Raw genomic sequence first — 14968 nt, 5'->3', positions numbered from 1 at the left:
GTTAAGTATATAATTCCACATGTGTTAATTCATAGTTTTGATGCCTTCAGTATGAATTTACAATTTTCATAGTCAAAAAAAATACAGAAAAATCTGTAAATGAGAAGGTGTGTCCAAGCTTTTGGTCTGTACTGTGTCTCTCTCTCTCTCTCTCTCTCTCTCTCTCTCTCTCTCTCTCTCTCTCTCTCTCTCTCTCTCTCTCTCTCTCTCTCTCTCTCTCTCTCTCTCTCTCTCTCTCTCTCTCTCTCTCTCTCTCTCTCTGATTTTCAGCCCACTTTTTTGGGCTGAAAGTGACCCTCGGCTTATGCTCGAGTCGGTGAGGGGGAGCGGCGCGGTGACATACTTACCTGGTGCGGTCCCTGCATGTCCCATGGTCTCAGGGCAGCTCTTCCTGTGTTCAGCAGTCACGTGGTACCGCTCATTAAATTAATGAATATGCACGCATATTCATTACTGTAATGAGCGGTACGTGACCGCTGAACACAGGAAGATGCCGCTGGCTCCCGGAGACCATCTGGCACTGAGACGCTGCCAGGGACCGCGCCGGGAGCAGGTGAGTATATCGGGGGAGGTGAGCATTGCGCGATAGTCACCTTCCTCGTTCCATCGCTGCGCGCTGCTCTGTCTTCCGTCCTCTGGCTGTGACTGTTCAGGTCAGAGGGCGCGATGACGCGAAGGTGACTATCGCAAGTGCCGGGGGCCTGAGCGAAGAGAGGTGAGTATGTGATTTTTTTTTTTATTTTAATTGCAGCAACAGCAAATGGGGCAAATGTGTGGAGCATCTTATGGAGCCACGATGTATGGAGCATCATATGGGGCCACAATCTATGGAGCATCTCATGGGGTCATAATGTATGGAGCATCTCATGGGGCCACAATGTATGGAGCATCATATGGGGCCATTATTAACCTTTGTGCAGCATTATATGGGGCATATTTTAATATGGAGCATCTTATGGGGCCCATCATGAACTGGATAGAGCATTATATGGGGCTCCTGATTCAATATGGATATTCAAAAACACTTAAACTACTGATGTCTCAATTAACTTTACATTTATTGGTATCTATTTTTATTTTTGACATTTACCGGTAGCTGCTGCATTTTCCACCCTAGGCTTATACTCGAGTCATTAAGTTTTCCCAGTTTTTTGTGGCAAAATTAGGGGGGTCGGCTTATACTCGAGTATATACGGTATAGATATTTCTTACCAGGGGCTCTATCTATTTCCTGCAAAAAAGCATCAAAGGAAGATTCATTGAGTAAATGTGAAGCTGTTTTGCTTTTTTTTTTTTTTTTCCTGCTAATTACAAGGCGTATAAGTCCCCAGATGTGAACATTTTGAAGTTTGGTTTTGGCTTTACATGTGGGTTAGGCAAATAGTTACTTGATGCAAAAGGAGAAATAACTTGTCATGTGGAGTAATCTGCCCATAAAGAATGCTTTTATTGTGTAAGCTGTTACATGCTGACCCTCTATATCTGCGGCCTTCGGCAAGTAATGCCTATAAGGGCTGTCCCACACGTCCAGATAATTCCGGTACCGGAATAAATCGGTACCGGAGTTGTCCGTGTGCCTGGGAACTCACGTAGGCCATACGTGCGGCACACGTGTGCTGCCCGTATGGTGAGTGGGTACCACACGGAGCGTGTGGTACCCACGCGTGTGGTACCCTGCATCGTACTGAAGCCGCGATTCATATGTTCCCTGCAGCAGTGTTTGCTGCAGAGAAAATATGAGTAACAGTGTTTAAAATAAAGATCTATGTGTCCATTGACTCTATTGGGTCCGTGTAATACGTGCGCTCCCACGAACACTGACATGTCTCCGTGTTTGGCACACGGAGACACGGTCCGCAAAAAATCAATGACATCTGAACAGATGCATTGATTTTTATGGGTCTACGTGTGTCAGTGTCTCCGGTACGTGAGGAAACTGTCACCTCACGTACCGGAGCCACTGACGTGTGAAACCGGCCTAATGCGGAGCTCACATCTGCACTGGAGCATCTGATACAGGTTCTTCCATCAGATTCCAGCGCATGCAGGTCTTCAACCGCTTGATTTCAGTAAGATAACTTGTAAAATATTATTATTATTAAAATGTGTCACTTTTGCTGTGGATTTGCTGTAAAAAAAATAAAAAAAAAAATTAACAAATAATTAAAAGTAAAAAAAAAAAAAAAAAATCATCGTGTCCCCCTTATTTTTAATAACCAACTAAGGGAAGGCTGGTCTTAGAAGTCTGGAATGGGCCAATAAACATGGAGCTTCCTAGCCTATTAATATCAGCGGACAGCTATCTACTACTTCGCTTTTACTGATTATTAAACAGGGGGGACCCCCACGCCATTTTTTTTTTTAATTATTTTTTTCGCTATTATCTAAATGCATATACAGTAAACTACACCCACAAATCACCGATTATTTATCTTACTGACTTATTTCTATCTATTCTGTTCTATTCTCACGGTTCACGCTGTGAATTTACTGTGCTTGACTGATGAAATGTCGGTTTTCCTGTTTTGTTTTTTTTTCCCCCTTTCTCGCACCCGTTGACTCGCACATTGGCGAGTCTTGTCCAAAATGCTCGGCCACTCGCAGCATGCTGTTTGTTTTTTTTTTCTTTAAATCCAGATTCTAGATGAGAAAAAAGCAGAACAGCACAGAATCATTGAATAACATCAGTCAGACTACAGTCCGATATGTACGCAGATGAGAATGAGCCCTTAATCCTTTCCCACTCCTTGACTTATTTTAATTTAGTGAGAAGCACTTGTATATCATCAAAAAGTTAATTTATTTCAGTTCTTAAATACAAAAAGTGAAACTCATATGTTATATAGTCATTAGAGTGATATTTCAAGTGTTTATTTCTGCTAATGTTGATGATTGTGGCTTACAGCCAATGAAAACCAAAGGTCATTATCAGTAAATTAGACAAAAAACACCTGCAAAGGCTTCCTAAGCATTTGAAGAGGCCCCTTAGTCTGTTTCAGTAGCTCCACAATCATGGAGAAGACTGCTGACTTGACAGATATCCAGAAGGCAGCCATTGACACTCTCCACAAGGAGGGTAAGCCACAAAAGGTCATTGCTTTAGAAGCTGGCTGCTCACAGAGGGCTGTATCCGAGCAAATTACTGGAAAGTTGAGTGGAAGGAAAAAGGTGCACAAGCAACCGGGATAACCGCAGCCGTGACAGGATTGTTAAGAAAAGGTTATTCAAAAATTTGGGGGAGATTCACAAGGAGTGGACTGCTGCTGGAGTCATTGCTTCAAGAGCCGCCACACACAGACAGGACATGGGCTACAAGTGTCGCATTCCTTGTGTGAAGCCACTCATGACCAATAGACAACGCCAGAAGCTTCTTACCTGGGCAAAGGAGAAAAAGAACTGGAGTGTTGCTTAGTGATCTAAGGTGTTGTTTTCAGATGAAAGTAAATTTTGCATTTCATTTGGAAATCATGGTCCCAGAGTCTGGAGGAAGAGTGGCGAGGCCACAATCCAAGCTGCTGGAGGTATAGTGTGAGGTCTCCACAATCAGTGATGGTTTGGGGAGCCATGTCATCTGCTGGTGTAGGTCCACTGTGTTTTATCAAGACCAAAGTCAGTACAAATGTCTACCAGGAAATTTTAGAGCACTTCATGCTTCCCTCTGCCGACAAGCTTTTTATAGTCTCCAGCAGGACTTGGCGCCTGTCCACACTGCCAAAAGTGCCAATATCTGGTGTAAAAACAACAGTATCACTGTGCTTGATTGGCCGCAAACTCACCTGACCTTAATCCCATAGAGAATCTATAGAGTATTGTCAAGAGGAAGATGAGAGACACCAGACCCAACAATGCAGACGAGCTGAAGGCTGCCATCAAAGCAACCTGGGCTTCCATAACCCCTCAGCAATGTCACAGGCTGATCGCCTCCATGCCTCGCCGCATCGATACAGAAATTGATGCCAAAGGAGCCCGACCAAGTATTGAATGCATTTACTGAACATACATTTCAGTAGGCCTACATTTTGGATTTTAAAATCATTTTTCAAGCTGGTGTTATATAAAGTATTCTAATCTACTGAGATAATGACTTTTGGGTTTTCATTGACTGTAAGCGATAATCATCAACATTAACAGAAATAAACACTTGAAATAGATCACTCTGTTTGTAATGACGCTGTATAAAATAAGTTTCACTTTTTGTATTGAAGAACTGAAATAAATTACATTTTTTATATTCTAATTGTGAGAAGCACTTGTATATCCTTCATGGAGAGCGAGTGTATAGTGCGGGCTCAAAAAATCCTCACAGGCCAGACGAGGGCTGTGTTATTCAGCCAGCATCTACTACTAACAGTAATGAATTGGAGCCAGTCCCTGTTTAATTGCCACAATTAATATCGGACAGCAGCATTTAAACGGACTGTTCAAACCACGTACTGGCGCTCGGTGCACCCTTGTTTGGCAAACATTTAAGTGCACCTTCCCACCTGCTTGTTTTCCATCTCCACCCTTCTGTGGCTCTGTAAAGCCAGAGCTATCAATAAAAATAGAAGGGGGGATCCTAAATATGGGGAAAACTAGCAGGTGGGAAGGTGCACTCAGCCATTTGGCCACGCCATGATGCACCAAGCGCCTGTGCTTGGTTTGAACAGTCATTCTGTGCTGACATTCCCTTTAAGTGAGGCAATCCAGATGGAGTTTTCACACAGATGCCCATTACACGACTCCCAGCGACATGACATGATTGGCCAAAGCCACAGGCTAGTCTTGATAGGAAACAGTGACTTTTATCGAAATGCTACTTTACTGAAGATTGCAGGTTCAAATCCCCTATGGAAACCGAAAAGCATAGTGAAAAGTAAAATATATAATAAAAAAAAAATTAAAAAAATCACGCTCTGGTTTCTCCATCCAAAAATAAATGAAAAAAATAGACACGTTCGTCATTTACTTTTGTACAAGTTCGATCTTAAAAAATATTTCACCTGTACGATAAACACAATAAAGAAAAATAAAATGAAATGCCAGAATTGCTGTTAGTATTTTTTTGCGGTGAAGAAAAAAACAACAACAATGTCTTGATTGCATTGTCTTGTATGTTCCATACAATGGTGCTGATAAAATCATTAGCTAGCCACGCGAAAAGGAAGCGCTCACATAACTCAATCGACGGAAAAAAACAACAAAAAAGTCAGCACAAACCAGTTTGTTTGTTTTGTTTTTTTTGTCACTAAAATAATAAAACAAACATACATGTTTGATGTCTCTGTAATCACACTGACCTGATGAATTACGCTGCCAGGTCATTTTTAAAGGGAACCTGTCACCCCCAAAATCGATGGTGAGGTAAGCCCACTGTCATCAGGGGCTTATCTACAGCATTCTGTAATGCTGTAGATAAGCCCTTGATGTTACCTGAAAGATGAGAAAAAGAGGTTAGATTATACTCACCCAGGGGCGGTCCCGGTACGATGGGCGTCTTAGGTCCGCTCCGGCGCCTCCTATCTTCATTCCATGATGTCCTCTTCTGGTCTTTATTCTGCGGCTCCGGCGCAGGCGTACTTTCTTTCCTGTTGAGGGCAGAGCAAAGTACTGCAGTGCGCAGGCGCTGGGCGCCTCTGACCTTTCCCGGCGCCTGCGCACTGCAGTACTTTGCTCTCAACGGGACAGACAAAGTACGACTGCACCTCCTATGAAGATAGGAGGCGCTGGACCGGACCTGACACACCCAACAGACCGGACCGCAGAGGGACCGCCCCTGGGTGAGTATAATCTAACCTCTTTTTCTCCTCTTTCAGGTAACATCGGGGGCTTATCTACAGCATTACAGAATGCTGTAGATAAGCCCCTGATGACGGTGAGTTTACCTCACCATCGATTTTGGGGGTGACAGGTTCCCTTTAACAGAATGAATGGTGTGATAAAAAACAAACAAAAAAAAACCCCAAAACAAATGGTGGAAGTGTTGGTTTTCTTTCACTATTTCACCGCACTTGGAAAGTTGTTCACATTTTTCAGTACATTATATGATACAATGAGTGATTTAATTCAAAACTACAACTCGTCTTACAAAAAAAACGCTTGTATTGGTACGTCTATGGGAAAATATACAAGTGGCTTTTGGAAGAAGGTGAGGGGAAAAATTGGATGTTAAAAATAGTCCGAAAAATGAACTTAAGGCTATGTGTACACGTTCAGGATTTTTTGCGTTTTTTCGGCCATTTTCCACCGAAAAAAACCGCTAAAAACCACACACATAAGCATCCTATCATTTTTAATGCATTCCGCAATTTTGGTGGAAATGCTGTTTTTTTTTTTTCCCCTCAAAAAAACGCATTGCAATTTAAAAAAAAAAAAAAAGAAGCAGCATGTTCATTAATTTTGCGGATTTTTCGCGTTTTTTGCTGCTATATTATTTCATTGGGAAGCTCCGGAAAAAAAGCGCAAAAGATCCGCAAAAAAACTCTAAAAAAACGCATGAGGATTTCCTGCAGAAAAAGTCCGGTTTTCTTCAGAAAAATTCTGCAGACATTCCTGATCGTGTGCACATAGCCTTACGGTTAGTCAGCCGAACACCAGGATGATGATGGATTCTGAAGGAAATGTCAGTTTTGTGTTACATAAATAACCGATTGTGACAGTTTAAAAATGACAAATACTTTCTTTTGCCTGTTCTTATAGACTGTTACTTGATGATATTTCTTACCTGGCGGCAGTGACTTGTGTGTTTTTGTTTTTTTTTAAAGTGGTCACAGCAGTGCATTATGTAATGTCGCGGTTACAGGGTCACTTTTTTTTCCTCTCTCAACCTGCACATTTGTTTTTTCTTTTTTGTTGCCATGGTTACCACGAAGCAGTTTTTGGCCACTCTCCAGCCTCGGGTGCCTGTTCTGCTCACACATTCCACGCGGCGCTGGAGCCCGAGTCATTGTGTGCGTCTCACAACGCAATAACCGCTGGGAGACGGTGGGCACACCCCGGGGCCAGGCAGAGACGACATTACTGCACATTTTTATTGCATTGTTCATACAAAGTGTGAGATTCTAAAAGAAGAAACCGGGGGAATGCCGTTACTATATTTACTATAACACTGGCTATATACATTGTGCAAGGGGCCAGTAATGCCTCTGACCTGATTGATAAGGAGTATGTGAACATGATGACTTTTTTTTAATTTTACGCAGAATCAGTCTGAAAAATCACTAAAAAAACAACAAAACTATGACCATATGCACATAAATGTCACGACGACTTGCTGTGCATATGCCGTCTTTTTTTGTAACTTATAAATGCTTCCATTCTTCTGTCCACCACTGTTGTATATGGAATAAAATAATCTTTATTTTTTATAATAATAATCTTTATTTTTATATAGCTCTAACATATTCTGCAGCGCTTTACAGTTTGCACACATTAATGAAAAAAAAAAAGTTGCAAAAATCGTCTAAAAAGACTTCAGGGGAAAAAACCGCCGGTGTCTAAAGTTCTCTAATCAGTGCATGTAGTGTGAGAATGTGATGAGTAGTGCAATGTGTGGGTGCAGCGAGGAGCGCTTTTTGCAGGGTCTTTCTCTACTTTGCCTTATGGAGGGAATGTCATAGTATGGTTACTTTTTCCCCCCCTCTTACCTTGGTATGTGCTCTTCCTAAATAACTTTACTAATCTTGCTTGCTGCAGTGACTACAAAATCCGTCATAGCCACCAGGGTCACTCGCCCCGGAATGCATTCCCTGTTCAGAGGGGCAATACTTGTGAATGGGGTATTGCAGAACGCTGTTCTCGTGCTACTCTTGTCCGTTCTGTATGGGTGTCCACATTCGGCCATCACTTCCGGCTCCTAAAACTAGATATTTTTTTGTAACTGATTTAAGACACATTTGGTTTCTGATCAAATCCCACACCCCCAGCCTGTAACCTTCACGTGTCCTCTGCAGAGTATTCACTAGATTATTGGCAGCTTATCTTCTGCGCCCATTGTCACCATCCGTGAATGTGACAGCTTGCCAGCAATGGGATCTCACCCATCCCAGCGCCTCCTTCTATCAGAGCTCTTCTTCCTGTCATTGTCTGCGAGTGACAAATGATATATACATTGCTGGAGCCAGCGACTACGGATGCCAGTTATTGGCTTCAGTGCGGGAGCAATTCTGTCACCTTTTTGCATTTACATAGCAATGTCTTTCCTTTTGGAAGTGCATAAAGGATACGGACAGAGGTTTATATGGGTGCAGGTTCCTCTTTCCAAGTATTATGTAATTGTTCGATGCCTACAAGAAATATACGCCTTCCAGAACGAGCTGTGCCAGTGCGCCAGTTGTGCCGTAGCAGATTGTTGTGGGCGCCTTGGGTTTATCATTTATATTCAGATTTCTGCCTGACATGAGCTGCAGGATGAGGCCGGTATCGCCCACGTCACTGCGGAGGGATCCATTCATAGCAATATATCGTTATACCTTATCCAAACTAAGTGTTCATGAATAAGTGTTTTAATTCGTGTATCATGGTAAGGCCCCATTTACATTTGACTCGTCCGTCTAGGATTTGGGCATTATGACAGTATTGCATGCCAACTTTAAACAAGTCATATATTTTGTCTGTACAGCACCAGCACAGGGAAAATGAAACATTACACAGTTCTAATTTAAATCTGTCTATGCGATACACAGGCTTTTGACTTAAAGGGGTTTTGTCACTTTGGCTAGTAGTTAAAATTGCTGTTTGTAAAAGCAAGCAACTTTGCAAGTTACTTCACAAAAACGGAGGCACTCTAGGTGTCACTGTTTACTGCTCAGTGCCTAAGTTAATGGCCACCGCTGCCAACTACCATAGGTGGCCAATTTCCTAGAGTATTGTTGGGCTGGGCCAGCTTTACTGCATCTTTGCTCCTCCGATGCTACAGCGGCAAAGCTGCCTCCTTCTGCAGCTTTGGGGAACGCACGGTGTGGACCAAAGGCTTCACCTTGTCGCTGGTCTGAACGGTCAGTCATCAGGAGCACATCGCTTCCGGCTAGCAGGTTCCCAGGGGGCTATGATACTGAATGCCTAAAGAAAGAAGAGAAGAAAACCCCTTTTAAGCCTTTTTTAAGCTTCTAATTCTGACACAGGGATCATGCAGACGTCCAAGCTCAGACTGCGAAGCATGGACTGTCCTCGGGTCCGGAGGCCCGAACTCTACTGCCTTATGGGCATTTATAAGACTGGTGACCTACTGGCACAGGCTGAGGTGGGGCTCTAGACCACATCACTCTCCTTCCCCTTCTGGCAGCTGACAATATAGTAGCTCTTGTGTTTTTGTCAGAAGCAATCTTCCCAGCTATTCTCCCATGTCACTGCCTAGAGTAACTGGGCATGTGTGAGCAGTAGGACGTTCACAGTGCTACACACTCTGAACACCAGGGGGCGATCTACTATAGAAGTAAATATTATAACTTTACTGGATCGGTTATTATCAGCAAATAAATGAGCAGCATTGTTTAATTACGTTATATACAGTAAATGATGGTGGGAGAACCCCTTTCACCTATGTACAGGGAGTTAACGCTATTGTCAGCAATTTTGGAAGATGGAATATAGCTGAGTTCAGACACACTGCACCTCTGATCTGCAGTTATTTACAGTGCAATGCAAGTGGATAGTGTTCAAGTACCTCCGCCACATGCATCTAGTAATATCCCCGCTATGCAGATTTTTGTTAAGGCCTGTGGCATGTTTAGTTTATGGAAAAAAATGCAAATTTTTACTGTATGGAATAAAATTCATGGTGAGTCTGCACCAAAATCCACATTGACCATGCTGTATGTTCTTTGCTTACATCGAGATCCAGTATGTAATTTTTAGTTTGTCTTCCACTGCGGATTTTCTTTTTAATGCTATGTTGGCACAGAGTCTCTAAACATGCATCTCATTAACACCCACATGCGAATATTCACAGGGAATTTTTAGAGGTGGCATTTGGAGCTGATTCTGCTCCAAAATCCATAAGGCTACGTTCACATTTGCATTGTGCGCCGCAGCGTCGGCGCCGCAACGCACTACGCAAACAAAAACGCAGGAAAACGCATGCACAACGCTGCGTTTTGCGCCGCATGCGTCCTTTTTTTCATTGATTTTGGACGCAGCAAAAATGCAACTTGCTGCGTCCTCTGCGCCCGGACGCGGGCGCCGCAGGGACGCATGCGGCGCAAAACGCAAGTGCGACGCATGTCCATGCGCCCCCATGTTAAATATAGGGGCGCATGACGCATGCGGCGACGCTGCGGCGCCGACCGCAAATGTGAACGTAGCCTAAGAGAAATTGCTTCAAATACTGTTTCCTACACATTTCAATGGGAAAACATGCCTGCGGCGTACATAGTGCTGTTTTTCTATCCCTTCATAAAAAATCATTTATTTTAACGGACTTCGGTTCAATATCAAGCCATAGCGATTTGATGGATGAACATCGTGTAGGATCTTGTGAAAACCTTCATAGGTCCTCCAGGGTTTTCTTCTCCGTTATCTTGATTGCATCAAGACATCAGGTTGCCGGTCTTACTCTTCCATCTTGTTCCTTCTATTCTTCCCACCATGATGTCCTTCTCCAGTGATTACTCTTCGTATGATGTGTCCAATGTAGGCAAGTCATAGCTTGGTGATTTTTCATTCAAGTGACATGTTTGGCTTAATTTGTTCCAAAATTACGGTAATTTGTTCTTCTTGCCATCCATGGTATTGATAACATCCTTCTCCAGCGCCACATTTCAAAGGCATCGATTCATCTTGTCTTGTTTCTTTATCGTCCAGGTTTCACATCTGTATGTTACTACTGAAAAGACCAAACTACGTACGAGCCGTGTCTTCATCGCCAGTGAAATGTTCCTTTATTTGAAGACCTTGTCCAGGAACATAGCCCATAGCTATTCTCCAATTGATCGAGTAGGGTGAGGTTCTTTACAACTTCCAGTTAGTCGCCTTCCTTCTTAAATTTGTCCCGGTCGTACCTGGCAGTAGCCAGTATCTTCTTTCCTCCTTGTATTTAGTAGAAGTTCCATGTTCAAGCGTTCCATCTTGACACTCCGTAATAAGTCCTTCATCCCATCCACGATAATCTTGAGATAAAAAGAACATAATAAATAGATAACAAATGAGATTATGTAGATCTATGTAGTGATTTCTGAGCTAGCAAGACATTGGGAAGTCTGAAGGCACAGGGCTACAAATTAATTCCACCTCCGTGTAATCCAGGACATGAGGACATTTTTCTTTAAATTTATTCCACAACATGTCCCATAGAAATTCTGTGTAAATTCAGGGGAAACAAAACAACATCTTTAGTGCGTAATATTGTTTTAATGTAAATGTTTTCTGGCTCGGAGAAGCCTCTCCAGATGTGCTCTTTGACATGTTGTCTCTCATTTCCTCTTTATGATGCTTTGGAGCATTTCTGTGTAAATTCCCAGGAAAGACAGACCAGTTTGTATGATGAGATGTTCCAAAAATCCATCAGTCATCCCGACCTTTTACCAGCGTCCAGCATGGGACCGCTGCTGTCAGTCAGTGCTTGCTTACGTGCTATTGCGCTGACATCATAACTCTGTTGAGCTGTGATCCCAGGAAAGTTTGGCATCCAACCTCTGCAGCCACTGATTGTCTGCAGCAGTCACACACTTATCCCTCTAGGAGGGTTTTCACATAAAGCATTGTTTTCTGAAAAATTCAGCTTCCTGCAATATTTTTTTTTTTTTTTTTTGAAGCAAGAAATAAGAGGCTGAATTAAAATAAAAGAAAAAAAGTGTGTGAATGAGGCCTAGGAGTCTGTTCTCATGCAGTGCGTTTTTTTTTTTTGCACACTATGGCCTAAAAAAATCACTTGTGAATTATGCACATTTTGAAGTTGTTTGAGATGTTTTGGAGCTAAGCCATTTTTAACTCAATGGGGGAAAACTACGGTAAGGATTTATGCACACATTGCATTTTTTTTTGCCATGTCTTTGCTAGAGAAAAAATGCCGCATTTTACAGTAGCAGCAAAGTGAATGAGATTTCTGAAATCTCATGCATATGTTATTTTTTTTTTTGTTTTTTTTCCTGGCAGATGTGTCATCAAAGCGTTTCTGCAAATCTGCAGCATGTCTTTCAGTGTTTTTGACCCTTTCAAGTGAATGGGTGAAAAAACGCAAGTAAAAAAAAAAGCTGTGTTTTTGAAGAGAAAAAACGCACCACAGGTCATAAAATAAAGTGAGAAAAAAATGCACCAAACTCATCCATAACGATGTATGATGATGGGGGAGAGGGTTGGGACAGATTTGCCTGCAGAGACATCACTCTTGGGCCGGGATCACACATATGCGAGATACGGCTGAGTCTCGCATGGTAACACCCAGCTCTGGCGGAGCGTGCGGCTCCATTCTCCGCTCTGGAGTGCCGGCTCCACAGCTGGGTTTTCACCTGCGAGACTCGGCCGTATCTCACGTATGTGTGATCCCGGCCTTACATGCAGTCTAAACCCTATTCCCACAACTGTTCTGTATCTGAAAACCTGAAAGCTCCAGGAAACAGTATTTTATAAGTGACCGGGATAATGATTTTTGGAGCCAGTAGATCACCTTGCAGACGAACAAGTACATGTTTTTCCCTCTTTCCTGCTCTGTAAGATTATTGCTCCTTTACTTGCCGGTGGCGTTTGGCCAGTCATGGTGGCTTTGTGTCGGCCAGCTGCTGGATGCCTGTAGCATGGGAGTATCGGAGCAACAGCTGTGATGGAGAAGCCGCACACCAGTAAGACATGGGGCCGACACACGTGCAGCCTCCGTGTCCCCTGTGCCGACCCAGCTGCCGTCCGCTCCTCTCGAAAGTGTGCACCTCCTCTGTCCTAGTCCTGCTGTGCGCATGACATGTACCGAGTGGTCTGGAAGTCATGGCTGCCCTTTATAAAAGATGGTCCTCTCACTAATAAGGCATTTTATTCACAAGACGAGCGTGGACACTAAATTCTACAAGATTGGGGGCTGCAAGCCAGAATAACACAGGTGCAACGTTTTTTAGTTCTGCCGTATACTGTAGATATCGACACGCCAGATCCTTCGTCTCCTGATGCCAGCTCCATCCACTTTTTGGGGTGATGTTTAGCAGATGGTGGAGGGGTCTAATGCAACCCGATGAAATCACTTTCTAATTTATGTAATAAAAGTGGCCTAAATTATAACATCAATTTGAGTCCATGACTGGAGTGTTTTCTGACTTTCCGCTGAAAGATGTGGACCCGGATTTATTCTTTACCCCGTCTAACACCCATAGATTGTCATGGCAATCCATACATGTGCTAAATGCTTATATGACGTGATGGGCATGCGTGAAGATGGGCACCAGATATTACCAGACCTGATAATTTGCAATTTTTAGCAAATTATTATTATTTGATTAGGAAATGTAGACATTTCTGGTAATTGCAGGAATCTGGTCTGTAATGCCCGGGCAGGTGATCAGTGGTTTGGGCAGGTTTCCGGGAACCTAGCATTAGGCAGGAGTAGGACACGGTGTCCTACTGGTTTTACCGTGCGTGTATCTTTGTATATAGTACCTAGTAGAGGGTCCTGTTGTAAGTGAGCGTCATGTGCTGACTGCTGTATATGATATTTTATGTGTATGCCCCCTCTTGCCCCCTGTTGTTTTGCCATCCATCCCTTGTAGTTATAAGAAATACTTAACGCATTTTTTCCGTCACATTTCCCATCCACACTCCCAATAAATGGAGCAACTGGTGCAGCACGCCAGTGCTTGTAACCGGACCCCGTCCTCCTCCATCTGTCTCCACCCGTCCCTCCCAGCTCTTCAAATTCCTCTGCCGTGCCAGTGCGCTCATACTTGCAAAGTGGGTACAGACGGCATCTATGCCACGCTGCTAGCCGCCTCTCCAGTCTGTCGGCGGTCATGATACTTGGCCCGGTCCCTGCAAGTCCTGGTGTCTTGGATGGAAAAGGACACATGATTAGCGCAGCATTTTGGGAAAAGGCCGTCCGGCAAAATAAGTTCCATCCACAGGGTAAGATTTCATGTCTTGATCACAATCACTATTTTCTTGTAGACTCTGGTTAGGACGGGTTCAGTTGCAGTTGTGACGCTTTATTACTTTGCCTGCAGGGTGATACTACCGCTATCCAGTGTTTCCCTATAGGCTGCCATTGTGTTTCTCATCTGCTGCATCCTGGTTCTGCATAGGATGATGTTGTCGTATTATACCTTTTCTTTTTTTATTTTAAAATTTTATTTTCTTCCTTCCATGCCTCTTGCACATATGTTAACCGCTGTACTTTATAATGTTATGCTAGTCCATGTTTTCCACATTGCAATTTTAATAATGGATTTTTATATATCTGTATATAAGAAATCTGACCCCTCGCGGTGCGGACAGGCCGAACATTCGGAGACTATTTGACAGTGTGCAGTATACTACTACTGTAGTTTATAAGGCTTAGTAGTAGTTGCTATAGTTATTTGGGCTATCATTTATGGTATTTATACTTTATTTTACTTGATTACATAGCACAGTGCTTCAGACCTCATCATCATCATCACTGTCCCCATTGGGGCTCACTATCTACATTCCCTATCAGTAGGTCTTTGGAGTGTGGGAAGAAACCAGAGAACCCAGAGGAAACCCACGCAAACACGGGGAGAACATACAAACGCCTTGTAGATGTTGTCCTTGGTGGGATTTGATTCCAGGACCCCAGTGCTGTAAGGCTGCAGTACTAACCACTGAGCCACCGTGCTAACCACTGAGCCACCGTGCTAACCACTGAGCCACCGTGCTAACCACTGAGCCACCATGCTAACCACTGAGCCACCGTGCTAACCACGTAAATGGCAGCAAGTATTGCGTAAACTGATATTAAGTGTCTTGTAATCCTGAATACTTTCTATTAGATGTCAATGGGATGACAGGAATCCTTTAAAAAATAGATCTGTCTGGAATCTGAGATGAAGGTGACACT

The 14968-nt window shown here is 43.2% G+C and overlaps 1 protein-coding gene across 3 annotated transcripts in view; it reads left to right on the top strand.

The window, feature by feature from the left end:
• Positions 1 to 14968, top strand: part of ABL2 (ABL proto-oncogene 2, non-receptor tyrosine kinase) — a 42527-nt gene that overhangs the window by 14370 nt on the left and 13189 nt on the right. The window contains exon 1 of one of the 3 annotated variants that reach the window (XM_077277720.1): positions 13852 to 14016. The exons of the other annotated variants lie outside the window; for them this stretch is intronic. Coding sequence (XP_077133835.1) covers positions 13905 to 14016 — 112 coding nt within the window. The 5' untranslated portion in view covers positions 13852 to 13904. Of the gene's footprint in view, positions 1 to 13851; positions 14017 to 14968 lie in introns of those variants that run through there. 3 annotated transcript variants of the gene reach the window in all.

This window comes from Ranitomeya variabilis, chromosome 8, assembly GCF_051348905.1.
Source record: "Ranitomeya variabilis isolate aRanVar5 chromosome 8, aRanVar5.hap1, whole genome shotgun sequence".
Classification (NCBI taxonomy): Eukaryota; Metazoa; Chordata; class Amphibia; order Anura; family Dendrobatidae; genus Ranitomeya; species Ranitomeya variabilis.
The sequence above is the reverse complement of the archived record's forward strand: the minus strand, read 5'-3'. Positions and strand labels throughout refer to the sequence as shown.